Raw genomic sequence first — 15,433 nt, 5'->3', positions numbered from 1 at the left:
TTCCATTGATTTTACAGAGCAGAGACAGGCCATTCGGCCCACCTAGTCCATACCTGTGTTTATACTCCACACGAGCCTCCTCCCACCCTCTTTATCTCCCCCCTATTATCACAACCTTCTATTCCTTTCTCTCTCGTGAGTTTATCCAACTTTCAATGCATCGACTCACCTCAGCTGCTCCCCTGTGGTAACAAGCTCCGTGTTCTCTGCACTCCCTGGGTAAAGACGCTTCTCCTGAATTCCCCACTGGATTTATTAGTGACCCTCGTATACTTCCATTTTCGACTCTCATACAAGTGGAAGCACCTTCTTTGCTCCTGCCTTACTAAACCTCTCCCTTATTTTAAAGACTCCTGTTGTCACAGAATGATACCGCACAGGATGAGGCCATTCGGTCCATCAATTATGTCACCACCCCCCCTCCACCACCCCCACCTCCCCTCCACCACCCCCACCTCCCCTCCACCACCCCCACCCATTCTGAGAGGAAAGGGTAGTAAGGATGTTTGGCCTTGTAAAGCTAAATCTTTAGCATCCTGCCTGGGAGAAGGTATTCTGAAGGTTAAAAACTGTGAGGAAAGCAACAGGAAAACTACCTCAGCTACCCATCCTCCAGTAAGAGCCAGGAGACCCCCCCGAATGAGATTTGAGTGAAGCTTTGTCCTAGAGCAAGGACGCAGTAAACTACGGAATGAATAATCGTTTCGACAACTGAGCGCTAACAGCTTGATGTCCCCCCACTTATAATGTTAAAAGGGCGATTTTTATTTCAAAAGAAACTGGGTCTAGGAAAACTGCTTTTATAATTCCCATCCTCATAGTCAAATCCCTCCAAGACCTCAGCTCTCTCTATCTCTGTATTCTCCTCTAGCCCTACAGTCCCTCTAAGATCTCTGCACTCCTCCAATTCCAGCCTCTTGAGCGTCCCCGATTTTAATCGCTCCACCATTGGAGGCTGTCTCTTCAGCTGCCTGAAACCCAAACTCTGGAAGTTCCTCCCTAAACCTCTCTGCCTCTTCCCTCCTTTAAGACCCTCCTTAAAACCTGCTTCTTTGACCAAAATTTTAGTCATAAAATGTCCTTATGTGCCTCGGGGTCTAATTCCGTTTGATAATCACCCCCGTGATTCTTGGATTTTTTTTATTATTCATTCATGGGATGCGGGCATCGCTGGCTAGGCCCAGCATTTATTGAGTCAACCACATTGCTGTGAGTCTGGAGTCACATGTAGGTCAGACCGGGTAAGGATGGCAGATTTCCTTCCCTAAAGGACATTAGTGAACCAATCGACAATGGTTTCGTGGTCATCATTAGGCCTTTAATTCCAGGATTTTTTGTTATTGGATTCAAATTCCACCCTCCGCATTACACTGGGTCTCTGGAATACTAGCCCAGTGACAATACCACTACGCCACCGCCTCTCCTTTTTCTACATTAGAGGCACTATATAAATGCAGGTTGTTGTTGCTGAAGATGTTTGTGCAGCTTTCGGTGTTGTGTCTCTGTGTTAATGCAGGAACAGGGAAGCCTGAAGGATCACCAGTGCTGCCTCATGAGAGCTCACGAGTGAAACCAGAAGAGGGACGTGAGTTGACGAGGCCAGGGAGACCTGCTGTAAGTATTGAACTAAACCCAATTCCAAACTCTACTCCTTGAATCCAGAAAGGCAAAAACCCACTGACGCACTGATTCAGTGAACTAGATGTGTTTGCTGCTCATAGAATGAGGCACTAATTATTGTCTAGTATCCGTCTGTAGATCATTGTAACTTATAGAACAGAAGGAGGCCATTCAGCCCATCATGCCTGTAACCCCTTTTTGAAAGAGCTATTAGTCCTATTTTTTCCTGTTCTTTCTCCGTAGCCCTGCACATTTTTTCTTTTCAAGTACATAAACGATTCCCTTTTGGTGTCCCATGGGATCATAGAATGGTTACAGCATAGAGGGAGGTCATTTGGCCCATCATATCCATGTTGGCCCTCTGCAAGAGTAAATCACTTAGTACCAACCTTTCCCTATAGCCCAGCAACATTTTTCTGTTCAGGTGTTCATCCATTTCCCTTTTGAATGCCACTATTGAACCTGCCTCCACCACACTCTCAGGTGTTCCAAATCCGAACCATTCATTGTGTAAAAAGGTTTCTCCTCATGTTGATGTTATTTCTTTTGTCAATCATCTGTCCTCTGGTTCTTGATCCTTCTGCAAATGGCAAGAGTTTCTCCCTATCGACTCTGTTCAGACCCCACATGATTTTGAACACCTCTATCAAATCTCCTCTCAACTTTCTCTTCTCCAAGGGGAGTGTCTCAGCTTCTCCAATCAATCCACATGACTGATGTCCCTTATGGATGGAACCATTCTGGTAAACCTTTTCTGCAGCCTCTCCAATACCTTCACCTCCTTCATAAAGTGTGGTGCCCAGAACGGGATGCAATACTCCAACTGAGGCTGAACCAGTGTTTTATACAGGTTGATCATAACCTATATTTATAAAGCCCAGGATCCTGACAGCTTTATTAACTGCTTTTCCTACCTGCACCACCACCACCGACAATGATTTATACACGGACACCTCCGACCCAGCATTCCCTTTAGAATTTTATCCTTTAGTTTCTCTTGCCTGTCCGCATTCTTCCTACCAAAACCTAGCACTTCTTTTCTCTGCATTAAATTTCATCTGCCACATGTCCACCCATCCCACCAGCCTGTGTCCTCTTGAAGTTTATCGTTATACTCCTAACATTTCACAATACTTCCAAGTTTTGGATCATCTGCACAGTTTGAAATTGTGCCTTAACACAGCCAAGTCCCAGTCATGAATATAAATCGAAAGTAGCAGTGTGCTAAAGCTGACCCCTGGGAAACCTCGCTCAAAACCTTCCTCCAGCCTGAGTGAGAACCATTCATTACTTCTTTCTGTTTCCTGTCGCTCGGCCAATTTCCTATCTACACTGTCCCTTTTCCTCCATGGACTCTAACTTTGCTGACAGGTATGTTGCGCAGCGTTTTATCAAACGCCTTTTGGGAAGTCCATGTACACCACGTCAGCAGCATTGCCCTCAACCCTTTCTGTTACCTCTTCAAAAAAAAACCCAACTCCAGCAAGTTAGCGAGAACATGATTTGCTCTTAACAAACCCATGCTGGCTTCCCCTAATTAATCTGCACTGGTCAAACTGACCGTTAGATTTGTCCCGGGTTATGGTTTCCAAAAGCTTTCCCACCACCTTGTTTTTCTGATGGATTTAGGACCGGGTGTTCAAGGCTCGATTGGGCCCATGTGATTCCCTTCGACTGTCGGACTCCTGGGCTCAGTGCTCTCAAGTGGCAGCTTGCGGCACTGCACTACAGTCTGTTGGTTTGACACCACCCCACGCCCATACCCCGCCACCCCCTTCAACAACACCCGGCTTTCCCTATCTTCACCTCCATCCAATGGCTTGTTTCGGAGCGGTTCATTTACAGCTGAGCGACCCCTTCCCACCACACAGGCTTAAGAGTGTGCAGAGGAGATTTAATAGAATTGTGTCAGGCTAGAGGGACTTCAGAGGAGAGACTGGAGAAGCTGGGATTGTTCTCCTTAGAGCACAGAAGGTTAAGGGGAGATTGAATAGAGGCGTTCAAACTCCTGACAGGTAGATAGGGGGAAGCTGTTTCCATTGGCAGGGGGGTTGGTAACCAGTGCGACACAGAATTGGCAAAGCACAAGATAGGAGTGAACAGAAATGGTTTTACACAGGGATTTTTAAAATTTATTCATTCACGGGCCAGCATTTATTGCCCATCCCTCATTGCCCTTGAGAAGGTGGTGGTGAGCTGCCTTCTTGAACCACTGCAGTCCATGTGGTGTAGGTACACCCACAGTGCTGTTAGGGAGGGAGTTCCAGGATTTTGACCCAGCGACAGTGAAGGAATGGTGATATATTTCCAAGTCAGGATGGTGCGTGACTTGGAGGGGAACTTCCAGGTGGTGGTGTTCACATGTATATGCTGCCCTTGTCCTTCTAGATGGTAGCGGTCATGGGTTTGGAAGGTGCTGTCTCAGGAGCCCTGGTGAATTCCTGTGATGCATCTTGTAGATGGTACACACTGCTGCTACTGAACGTCGGTGGTGGAGGGAGTGAATGTTTGTGGATGGGGTGCCAATCAAGCGGTTGCTTTGTCCTGGACAGTGTCGAGCTTCTTGAGTGTTGTAGGAGCTGTACTCATCCAGGCAAGTGGGGAGTATTCCATCACACTCCTGACATGTGCCTTGTAGGTGGTGGACAGGCTTTGGGGAGTTAGGAGGTAAGTTACTCGTCGCAGGATTCCCAGCCTCTGACCCTTCCTAGCCTCTGTTGTCATCTGGCATGTGCTGCCTGACAGGACAGTGGAAACAGATTCAAAACCAGCTTTTAAAAGGGAATTGAATAAATGCTTGAAGAAATTTTCAAGACTGATGGGGAAAGAGCAGGAGAATGTGATTAATTGGATAGTTTTTCAAAGAATCAGTACAGGCATGATGGGTTGAATCACCTCCTCCTCTGCTATATGATCCTAGGTAGACTTTGACCATCTCCTGGGCCCTAGATTGAGTGACCAACTGGACTATGTCTTTTCTTGGTTCCTCTGTTTTATTCAATGAATAAAATCAAGTGAACTCCTGAAAACTTATAAAGAAAGGGATGAGCAAAAAACCCAGTGTTTGAACTCTCACTCGCTCAGACACCGAGGGTGGTATTTACTGGAGGTGACAGGGCCACACCCACCAGCTGGAGAGCTGGCGAAAGCCACACCTCACCTCTTCTCACCAAGGGCTGCAGCATGAGGAGCAATCAGACATTTAACTGGGCAGCGTTGGGCCTTCCCTCTGGGGGAGGTCCCAATGAAGAGCTGCCGACCAATCGGATGCTGACAGCTCTTCATTGCTTGGCAACACCACTGGGGAAGCTGGGGCTGCTGCTGGTATGGCGCCCACCCAAGACCCAGGATCACCATGAACCCAGGCGCGGGGAAGGGGAGAGGGGATTCAGCAGCACGGGCAGGGGTTAGATCTCACTGGGCTGCCCCCATTCCCAAATTTTAAAAAAAAGTTTATTCATTCACAGGATGTGCTGGCTGGGCCAGCATTTATTGCCCATCCCTAATTGCCCTGGAGAAGGTGGTGGTGAGCTGCCTTCTTGAGCCGCTGCAGTCCATGTAGTGTAGGTCCACCCACAGTGCTGTTAGGGAGGGAGTTCCAGGATTTTGACCCAGCGACAGTGAAGGAATGGTGATATATTTCCAAGTCAGGATGGTGAGTGGCTTGGAGGGGAAATTCCAGGTGGTGGTGTTCCCATGTGTCTGCTGCCCTTGTCTTTCTAGTGGTCATGGGTTTGGAAGGTGCTGTTGATGGAGCCTTGGTGAATTCCTGCAGTGCATCTTGTAGATGGTACACACTGCTGCTACTGTGCGTTGTTGGTGGAGGGAATGAATGTTTGTGGACGTGGGTGCCAATCAAGTGGACTGCTTTGTCCTGGGCCGTGTCAAGCTTCTTGAGTATTGTAGGAGCTGCACTCATTCAGGCAAGCGGGGAGTATTACATCAAACTCCTGACTTGTGACTTGAAGATGGTGGACAGGCTTTGGGGAGTCAGGAGGTGAGTTACTCACTGCAGGATTTCTAGTCTCTGACATGCTCTTGTAGCCACAGTGTTATTATGGCTAGCCCAGTTCAGTTTCTGGTCAATGGTGACCCCCAGCTTGTTGATAGTGGGGGATTCAGTGATGGTAATGCCATTGAACATCAAGGGATGATGATTAGATCCTCTCTTGTTGGACATGGTCATTGCCTGGCACTTGTGTGGCACGAATGTTACTTGCCACTTGTCAGCCCAAGCCTGGATATTGTCCAGGTCTTGCTGCATTTGGACATGGACTGCTTCAGTATCTGAGAAGTTGCGAATGGTGCTGAACATTGTGCAATCATCAGTGAACATCCCCACTTCTGACCTTATGATGGAAGGAAGGTCATTGATGAAGCAGCTGAAGATGGTTGGGCTGTGGACACTACCCTGAGGAACTCCTGCAGTGATGTCCTGGAGCTGAATTGATTGACCTCCAACAACCACCTTCCTTTGTGCTAGGTATGCCTCCAACTAATGGAGAGTTTTCCCTGATTCCCATTGACTCGATCAAATGCATCCTTGATGCCAAGGGCAGTCACTTTCATCTCACTTTTGGAGTTTAGCTCTTTTGTCCATGTTTGAACCAAGACTGCAATACGGTCAGGAGCTGAGTGGCCCTGGCGGAACCGAAACTGGGAGTCAGTGAACAGATTATTGCTAAGCAAGTGCCGCTTGATGACACTGTTGATGACTCCTTCCACTGCTTTGCTAGTACCCAAGCACACGGAGACTAAGTTTAACATTTTAATGGCATCTCCAGCTGAGATCGATTAAGCACAGTACAGCTTCCACACGTGGTACACCACAGGACTGCACATTTGGAATGGAATTTAATGTCGGCCCTGTGGTGAGGTTGGTGGCGGACAGACACTTAATCAGGCGGGAGGGTGGTGGTTAGAGACCCCGCTGCCTTCCCACCATTGCCCAAATTATGTCCATTATGGGAGGGTCTGTGGGAGGCCCCAATCAAGGCCCTTAAGTGGGCAATTAATGCCGCTCCGCTGCTACTGGTAATTCCCCTGGCCAACGAGGGACAATTGGAAAGTTCGAGAAGTCAAGCCTGTTGGAGTTGCTTGCAGGTTCCTGGGGTGGGTATGGGGTGATGGGGAATGGAGTTTCTCATTCAAAGACACTCAGGTCTAATCAAGGGACACAAATGTTCTAACATGGACTAAAGAGCTGAACTCCTGAGGTGAGGTGAGAGTGACTGCCCTCGACATCAAGGCAGCATTTGACCGAGTGTGGCATCAAGGAGCCCAAGCAAAACTGGAGTCAATGGGAATCAGAGGGAAAACTCTCCACTGGTTGGAGTCATACCTAGCACAAAGGAAGATGGTTGTGATTGTTGGAGGTCAGTTGTTGGGCTGACAAGTAGTGAGAAACATTCATACCACACAAGTGCCAGGCAATGACCATCCAGAACAAGAGGGAGTCCAACCATCGCCCCTTGGCATTCAATGGCATTACCATCATTGAATCCTCCAATATCAACCTCCTGGGGTTACCATTGACCAGAAACTGAACTGAACCAGTCATATAAATACAATGGCTGCAAGAGCAGGTCTGAGCAGGTCAGATGCTTGGAATTCTGCAGTGAGTAACTAACCTCCTGACTCCCCAAAGCCTGTCCACCACTTACAAGTTACAGGTCAGGATTGTGATGAAATACTCCCCAATTGCCTGGATGAGTGCAGCTTCCACAATACTCAAGAATTTTGACACCATCCAGGACAAAGCAGCCCGCTTGATTGGCACCCCATCCACCACCTTCAACATCCACCCCCTCCACCACCGATGCACAGTAGCAGCAGTGTTTACCCACTAGGAGATGTATTGCAGCAAATCACCAATTCTCCTTCGACAGCACCTTCCAAACATGCGACCTCTACCCCCTAGAAGGACAAGGGCAGCAGACAGATGGGAACACCACCACCTGGAAGTTCCCCTCCAAGTCACTCACCATCCTGACTTGGAAATATATCACTGTCACTGGGTCAAAATCCTAGAACTCCCTCCCTAACAGCACTGTGGGTGTAGCTACACCACATGGACTGCAGCGGTTCAAGAAGGCAACTTCTCAAGGGCAACTAGGGATGGGCATTAAATGCTGGCCCAGTCAGCGAAGCCCACATCCTGTGCAAGAATTTTTTTTAAATGTGAGGTCGGACGTGGACAGGGATTGTCCTGATCCTGATCATCATTCAGGTACTTCTGCGAATTGTGGGAAGGTTTGTGCAAAATGATATCAGGCTTGGCTTCTGAAGTGTCCTCACCCGTCCAGCTGCACACCACCCCCACCCCACTGCTACCGAGCAGCCCGCTGCATTGCTGCCAAGCCTGATACATGAAGAACGTACCGGAAGTTCCCTCTGGAATGTTAAACCGATGGGAGTCAGGAGGAGGTGATTGGAGATAATCTGATCAAATGCCAATGGAGGATTCTTTGCTCCCCTTTGCAACCAGGCGAGTAGAGAACCAGTCGCTGGTGTGAGCTGTGAGAGACAGAATTTTACATAACAAGGCCACAATCACTCATTGCCTATAGGGTGACAGAGCTGCTGATGCCTGGCCTCGATTGTTGATGCATTGTTTTGATGCCGAGGTGCTGTCCTGAGACACTGATGACAGAGGTTGCTACTTGTAAACAAACAGGCTTCCCTTTAAGTTGGCTGGGTCACTGTGCATTCCAGGTAACGACTTGTCCTTGTAACATTGGCCTTTCTCTCATCTCCCTTTTCGGTTCCGAGGGCAGAATTTTGCAGTCCCCTGCCAGCGGGTTTGCCAGCCGGGGGCTGCCTGTAAAATTCCCCCGGTGACCCTTCATCCACCCTCCTGCCCACCGTCCGCCAGTCTGCAATTTTACAGAGGGCGGAGGGCCAAGGCCACCTTTGTCCTAATTGAGTCCCTTGAGGGCCACTTGCTGCTCGGCCTCAATTTTGAGGCTGGTGGAAGCAGTGAGGGTGCAGAGGGAGTGCCTGCTCGGGCCTCAGGTAAGGGGTGGGGGCAGTCCCCCCCCCCACCCCCCGCCCCTCCGCCAACATACGAACATACAAAATAGGAGGAGGAAGAAGCCATTCAGTCCCTCGGGCCTGCTCCACCATTCAATAAGATCACGGCTGATATGTTTGTATTATTAATTCCACCATTCCCATCTAACCCCAATAACCTTTGATCCTCTTGCCTAACAAGAATCTATCTGCCTCTTGCTTTAAAAATATTCAATGACCCCGCCCCCACCACCTTCTGAGGCAGAGTTCCAAAGTCGCACAACCCTCAGGGGAGAAAAAAATTCTCCTCCTCTCTGTCCTAAAAGGGCGACGCCTAATTTTGAAACAGTGCCCCCCCCCCCCCTAGTTCTGGACTCACCCACAAGAGGAAACATCGGCTGGGATTTTGCAGCCCTCTTGTGAGTGGGACCCGCCGTGCGCCCCAGCTGAAGTCCATGGACTTGCGGCGGGACCAGAAGGTTGCAGCGGTGGGCGGGTGTAGAAAATCCCGCCCATCGTTTCCACGTCCACCTTGTCAAGACCATTCAGGATCTTGTGTACTTCAAGCAAGGGCTCCCTTTCCACATCAGGCACTGCCCCTACATTGTCCGCCTCTGTGAATGCTCCCACCACCCCCCCGACAACCTCTCCATGAAGACCCCCACACCCCCTCTCCCCACCTTGACACCTCCCCCACAATCATGGTCCTGGACTCCAGGACTTAGAATCTGGGGGCTGCTTGTCACCCCCCCATCCTGGCCCCTGCTGCCGTTGGCACTGCCGGAGCCGCACAGCTGTTGGCCAATTCAATTGGCCAGCGTCTCTCTGAGGCGGGATCTCTGCCCCTCACTCAGGCGGAAGTCCCGTCTCCAGCCAACTAACCCTCCTCAGAGAGTTAAGTGGCAGCGGGGCTGCTGTTATTGGCAGGGATACCTTCCCCACTGACTCTTTGGGTGGGATACCCCACCATCTGAATAATCCTGCCCCAAGTCTCTGAACTGCACATGGCATGACTGCCTTATCTTTATTGGGTTGGTGAATGCCAAGTTAATGGACTTCCTCTTCGGTTAAGGAGGCAGTTGCCAGCAAGGCCAAGTGGTGACCACCACTAGGCAACGACGCCATTTTGGTTTTGACTCTCATTCCACAAGTCAACAGCCTTGGTAGAGTCCCAGTTTGCACAGTTGATAAAGTTATTTAATATACAGGGCATTGATATGTAAATTAATTTTTTTATTAAGCAGAGCAATGGCATTGAACTAACATTTCCACTTTTTCTCTTTTGTCTCTTAATCTCTCTCTCTCTCTTTTTCTCTCTCTCGGCTTCTCTTTCACCTCGATCGCGGACTAACCTTACCTTCCTCCCAGAGCTATAAGAAAGCAATAGATGAGGTTAGTGCCATCTTTCATATCGAAAGATAACATCGTGAAACCAGGAATCAAACCATGATGGCATTGTGAGCTTTTAAATTTATTATTTTTGAAAAAGAAATGTGAAAAATTGATCTGCTCACTCTGGTTGGACATATTCTTGGGGTTTTTGTTACGCAGCCTCCCACATCCAGTCACCCTACCCGGTCGAGTAGCTTTTCTTTCCAGCTCCAATATGTTTTAGAAGGAACAACTTAGAGAGTTTAACAAAGTAAATACATAATTTTAAATGTACTGCAATTATTCACCCTGACTTGTTCACTTGGAATTGGATAGAACATATGACACAGAAACAGGTCCATCTGGTCCATGCTCCACACAAGCCTCCTCTCACCCTGTTTCATCTCACCCCATCAACATATCCTTCTGTTCCATTCCCCCACATGTATTTATCCAGCTTCCCCTTAAATGCATCTGTTCACCTCAACCACTCCCTGTGGTAGCGCATTCCACATTCCCACCAGACTCTGGGTAAAGAAGTTTCTCCTGAATTCCTTATTGGATTTATTAGTGACTAGATTATATTTATGGCCCCTGGAACAGTTCTCTCCCACAAGTGGTAACATTTTCTCTACGTTTATCCAATCAAAACTGGAAGAAAGAAAGGTTGATGTTCTCAACTATCAGCACCACCTCTATATCAGTCTCCCAAGTCCAGCCCAGCACCTTGGCATCACTAACTCTCCAGGATTGCCATGTAATTCCCAGTAATTAAAGATCAGCTTCCCAGATATTCCATAGATACATATGGGATGGTGCATTCTGATAGGAGGACTAAGGCAGCCAGCTTGTCCTTTGAAAATATAATCTTAAAGACCTGTATCAAAAACAGAGATAGATAGATCTCTAGTTATTAAAGTTATCAAGGAATAAGGGGATGGATGGTGCAGAACAACGGGGTTGAAGTAGAAGATCAGCCATGTCCTAGTTGAGGGGCAGAGTAGGCTCGAGGAGCCTATTTCCTGTCAGGTCCTTCCCTTCAACCTTCTCTTTTCTAGAGAAAAGAGTCACAGTCTGTTCATCCTTTTCCGAAAGGTATAACCTCTCAGTAATGTGGAGACCAGAACTGTGCGATATTCTGAGTATGATCTAAACAAGGCTCTTCAAAGTTTAACATAACTTTACTGCTTTTCAATTCCATCCCTCTAGAAATGAACCCCAATGCTGTGTTTGCTTTTTGTTTAATGGCCTCATGAAGTTGCATCGCTACTTTTAATAATTTGTGTGTCTGTCCCCTCGCATCCCTCCACTCCTCTACCCCTGTTAGACTGTTAACTAGAAAAAGAGCAAGCAAAGTGCATCATCGCCTCACAGGTATCTGTACAATGTCTTGAAGATTAACCTTAATATCCAGAGGCAGCTTCAGGCTGATGCTGAAAAGTTGGCAGTCTGAGGCTGGAATTGAGATACAGGTGACCAGTTCAGAGGAGGGCTGATAGCTGGGGGCATTAATCCTTTGAATGAAGCAAAACACTCATTTCCCGGTTGTCTATGGTATGAAGGTCCTGTTGGCTTTTCGAAAGCCCTCTTTATTATGTTATCTTTTCATGGGTGAGTATGAATGTTTTCCTGTGTGTATGAAGGTGAGGGAGGGGGGGAGGTGGTTGTGGGTTGGCAGTGGAAGTTGTCTGGGGAGAGCTAGTGTTACTATAACATCGTGCATGAGCATTAAGGTTAAAGCAAAGTACTACCGATGCTGGAAATCTGAAATAAAAACAGAAAATGCTAGGAAAACTCAGCAGGTCTGGCAGCATCTGTGGAGACAGAAACAAGAGTTAGCGTATACGGACTTGAAACATTAACTCTGTTTCTCTCTCCGCAGATGCTGCCAGACTTGCTGAGTTTTCCCAGCATTTTCTGTTTTTATCTCATGCATGGGCTACCTGGAATATTCTAGATCAGACTCGAGTGGAGCTGCGAGTCAGACAACTAATAACGAGACGTTCGCTACGCTATTCCTTCTCGAGAGCAGTGCCCTCACTTTGCTTTGTCAATGTGATTCTACCCCCTGCTCTTAACCCTCTGTTGCCCTGATTTGGTCCCTGGCCTTGGTCACTGCAGCTCCAACAACAGCCTCTAGAGGTTGCCCCAGAGCAGTGTCTCCTTCCTGTGCACATGTGCGTTTATGTGTGTCAAGATGTCATCAGTGTTCCCAGTAAACGCGTAATGGAACAACATTGAACTGGGCCTCAGTCTGTGTGACAGGGTGAAGTAGCTGCTACCTGGGGAGGGGCTGACTCACTCGTGCGCTGCGTGTAGATTTGTAGTTCACAGATTGGAGGGTGTTCTATAAGGAACACTGCAATGATTTTTGCTTGACACCTTCTTGAAGAAACTTGTAAATCTCCAACAAAATTTTGCAGGAGAATTGGAGCACTCACCGGTAACTATGTCTCAGGTGACATTGCCAGTAGTGCTTGGGGGTTGGAGACCCCCCCACCCCACACACACACACACACCCCCCCACCCTCCCCCCGCTTCAAACGTGTGCGCCAAGGCCGTTTGGCATGAACCCAGTGCCCCGGGTTGTTCCATGGCGCTCTCCTCTCCCTTGATTTCTGTTGCTCGGTGTTAAGAGCTGGGTTTCTCCTCAGGGTCATCACGGACTCTGAATTAGATGATGTTTTAGTTTTGGGAACAGGAATCCAGATCTATATCTAGACCAAATTTAGGTGATTCTTTTTTCGTTCCGGCGATGAGCTGCTGGGTTTAATTCCGTTCTCAGGCTGCATCATCACGATGCAATTTTTCGAAAGGAAAGTGGCACAAATTTCTCCACGATCACCGTTGGCAGATGTTTCCCTGAGGATGACACCAGGACTTAGAAATTCAAACTACCAGGACAGGTGACATATTCTAGGCTTGTATTCTGTGGAGTGGAGATGATCAAGGGTAATCTTACTGAGGCATTTAAGATGATTAAAGAATTTAATAGGGTCGATAAAGAGAAACTATTTCCTCTGGTGGGAGAGTCCAGAACAAGGGGGCAGAAGCTTAAAACAGAACCAGGGTGAATGGGGTGGTCTCAAGAAGATTTCTTCACACAATGGGTAGTGGAAGTTTGGAACTCTTCCCCGCCCCCCCAAAAAATACTGTTACGGGTGGGGGGGAGTCAATTAAAAATTGAAATTAATAGATTTTACAAGTGCAAAATTTACTGCAAATGCTATAAATCTGAAATAATAACAGAAAATATTGGAAATACTCACGTCTGACAGCATCTGTGGAGAGTGAAACAGAGTTGGTGATTCAGGTCAGTGTCAGTGATCTTGCGTGAGGATTTTTGTTGGGAAAAGGTGTTAAGGGTTAGGGAGCCAAATTGAATAAATGGAGTGAAGACACAAATCAGCCATCATCTAGTCGAGTGGTGGAATAGGCTTGAGGGGCGGAATGGCCTCCTCCTGTTCCTACGTTTCCCTGTCTTTAATGAAAGGTGTCATGTATGTAGAATAGGTGTCATGTGTCTAGATTTGAAGCTGTCATTGTGTCACGTGTTTAATTCATCTTATTTTTCAACAAAAACACAGACAAATTAAAAATGAAGCTTTTGATTTGAATATTTGATACCTAGAATCCATTTCCTTTCTCTCTTCTTCCTTTCCTTCCCAAGCCTGTGCTGAAGAGTTTCATACCTTATGGGGAGGGTAGGGGTCAGGAGAATCGGTTTGGGAGGGTGGGGGGATGAGTTGGGGGTAGAGGGGGTTCGATTGGGGTTGAGGGGGTGGAAATGGGGGAGCGGGGTTGAGAGGGGGCTCTGTTTCCATAACTGCAGGAGCCCTCTGGTGCTTCCAGTAAGCAAGTGGTGGCAGACTGTTCAGCCAAGAGAAGATTGGCATCTTGGCTGCTCCCCACACCTGAATATGGACGTTTGTTTTCTGTTAACAAAGACGATTAAAGGTCCCATGTCCAGTCCCCATTAGCACTTTCCAGTAATGGTCACTGGATAATGGTTGAGAGGAGGTAGACTGTCTCATTACCTCCCTCTCACCCCAATCCACTTCCCCATTACATAGCATTCACAGCAGGCCCAGTTTATCTACTCTTAATGCTCCACAAGAACCTTCTCCCACCCCTCATAATCTCATCCAATCAGCATATCTTGTTTGATTGGATAAAGAACCATAATCCATCAAACACAATGCTAGCATTTTCACCCAGTTGATAATGCTTGAGTCTATACTTCAATCTTCGCTTGTGGTAATTTGGGGCTTATTAAGCTACCTCTTCAGGTCAGGCTACAATGATGAGGTGGACACCCGGTGCGGAAGGGGGTCAGGAAGGAGGAGGACCTCCTCGTGAACCTGCTCCTGGACCTGGCCAAGTTGGCCATTAACAGGTCCAGGCAGCGGGCGATCGATGGGGGAGTCCCGCCCGATTATTTGTCCCTCTTCCGCGGCTACGTTCGCGGCCGGGTGTCCCTGGAGAGGGAGCACGCGGTGTCTGCCGGCACTCTCGAGGCCTTCCGTGCCCGGTGGGCACCGCGGGGACTGGGGTGGTTTATTGACCCCTTTAATCACATTTTGGTTTAAAGTTTGTAAGTTTCCTTTAAACTTTGTTCTTAGTTCTACAGCTGACCTGAATTAGGGGCTGTACTTGATTTATCCTAATTTTGTTAATTTAGTTTGATTGTTTAACTCAAGAAAGTGTTACAATGATGAGGCTCCATTTTAGCCGGGTTAAGATTGAAAGATATGGGCAGTGGATAGAGAAATGTTCACAATTTCTTTATGCAGTGGAAGTTAAAGCTAAAGGCAGAATTGGATTCTTCTGTGCCCAATTACGGAAAGTGCAAAGCTATGTTGACGGTGAGCACAATACAGAATTACTCCTCGCTCTGTACAATGCCCCAATACTGCCCCACTCCTAGACCCGAGTTCCATGTGGGTCGGTCATGACAGTCAATTAAAACCACAGTGTCAGCCAGTGAGTTGGAGTTGCTGAACTATTTATGACAGGACTGTCAGTAAACAATCTATTTTACAACAAAGGGTTTATTTATTCAGCAAAGCAAACACAGTTTATTCACAGTCGATTTGTACAGAGTGTCTAAGAACAACAGCAAACACAACACATGACCAAAACTACTGTAACATCTCCCGATAAAAGCAGCAAAATGCAGTGAGTGGAGGACAGTCACGGTAATTACAAAGCACGGCACAAAATGAACGCAAGTCATTTACAGCGATGCGATTTCAGCTCTAGTTAAAGGGGACAAATACTCCATCATCTCCTTTCTGGCTGGGATTTGTCAGCCAATTTGAAGGTGCCTTTGACCCTCCCTTTGGGCAAGTAGACATCAGACAGTTTGCTTCAAAGCTGTGACAAACTTCCCGTTCTGCCGAAGAAGCCGACTCTGTGATGATTGAGGGGG

At 47.7% G+C, this 15,433-nt stretch overlaps 1 protein-coding gene across 6 annotated transcripts in view; it reads left to right on the top strand.

The window, feature by feature from the left end:
- LOC121289917 (TRAF2 and NCK-interacting protein kinase-like) overlaps positions 1-15,433 on the top strand; it is a 348,329-nt gene that overhangs the window by 286,930 nt on the left and 45,966 nt on the right. For all 6 annotated transcript variants that reach the window (XM_041209918.1, XM_041209938.1, XM_041209930.1 and 3 more), the window contains one exon: positions 1,517-1,614. In XM_041209918.1, the coding sequence (XP_041065852.1) occupies positions 1,517-1,614 (98 nt within the window). The remainder of the gene's footprint in view (positions 1-1,516; positions 1,615-15,433) is intronic.

This window comes from Carcharodon carcharias, chromosome 2 (assembly GCF_017639515.1).
Source record: "Carcharodon carcharias isolate sCarCar2 chromosome 2, sCarCar2.pri, whole genome shotgun sequence".
Classification (NCBI taxonomy): Eukaryota; Metazoa; Chordata; class Chondrichthyes; order Lamniformes; family Lamnidae; genus Carcharodon; species Carcharodon carcharias.
The sequence above is the reverse complement of the archived record's forward strand: the minus strand, read 5'-3'. Positions and strand labels throughout refer to the sequence as shown.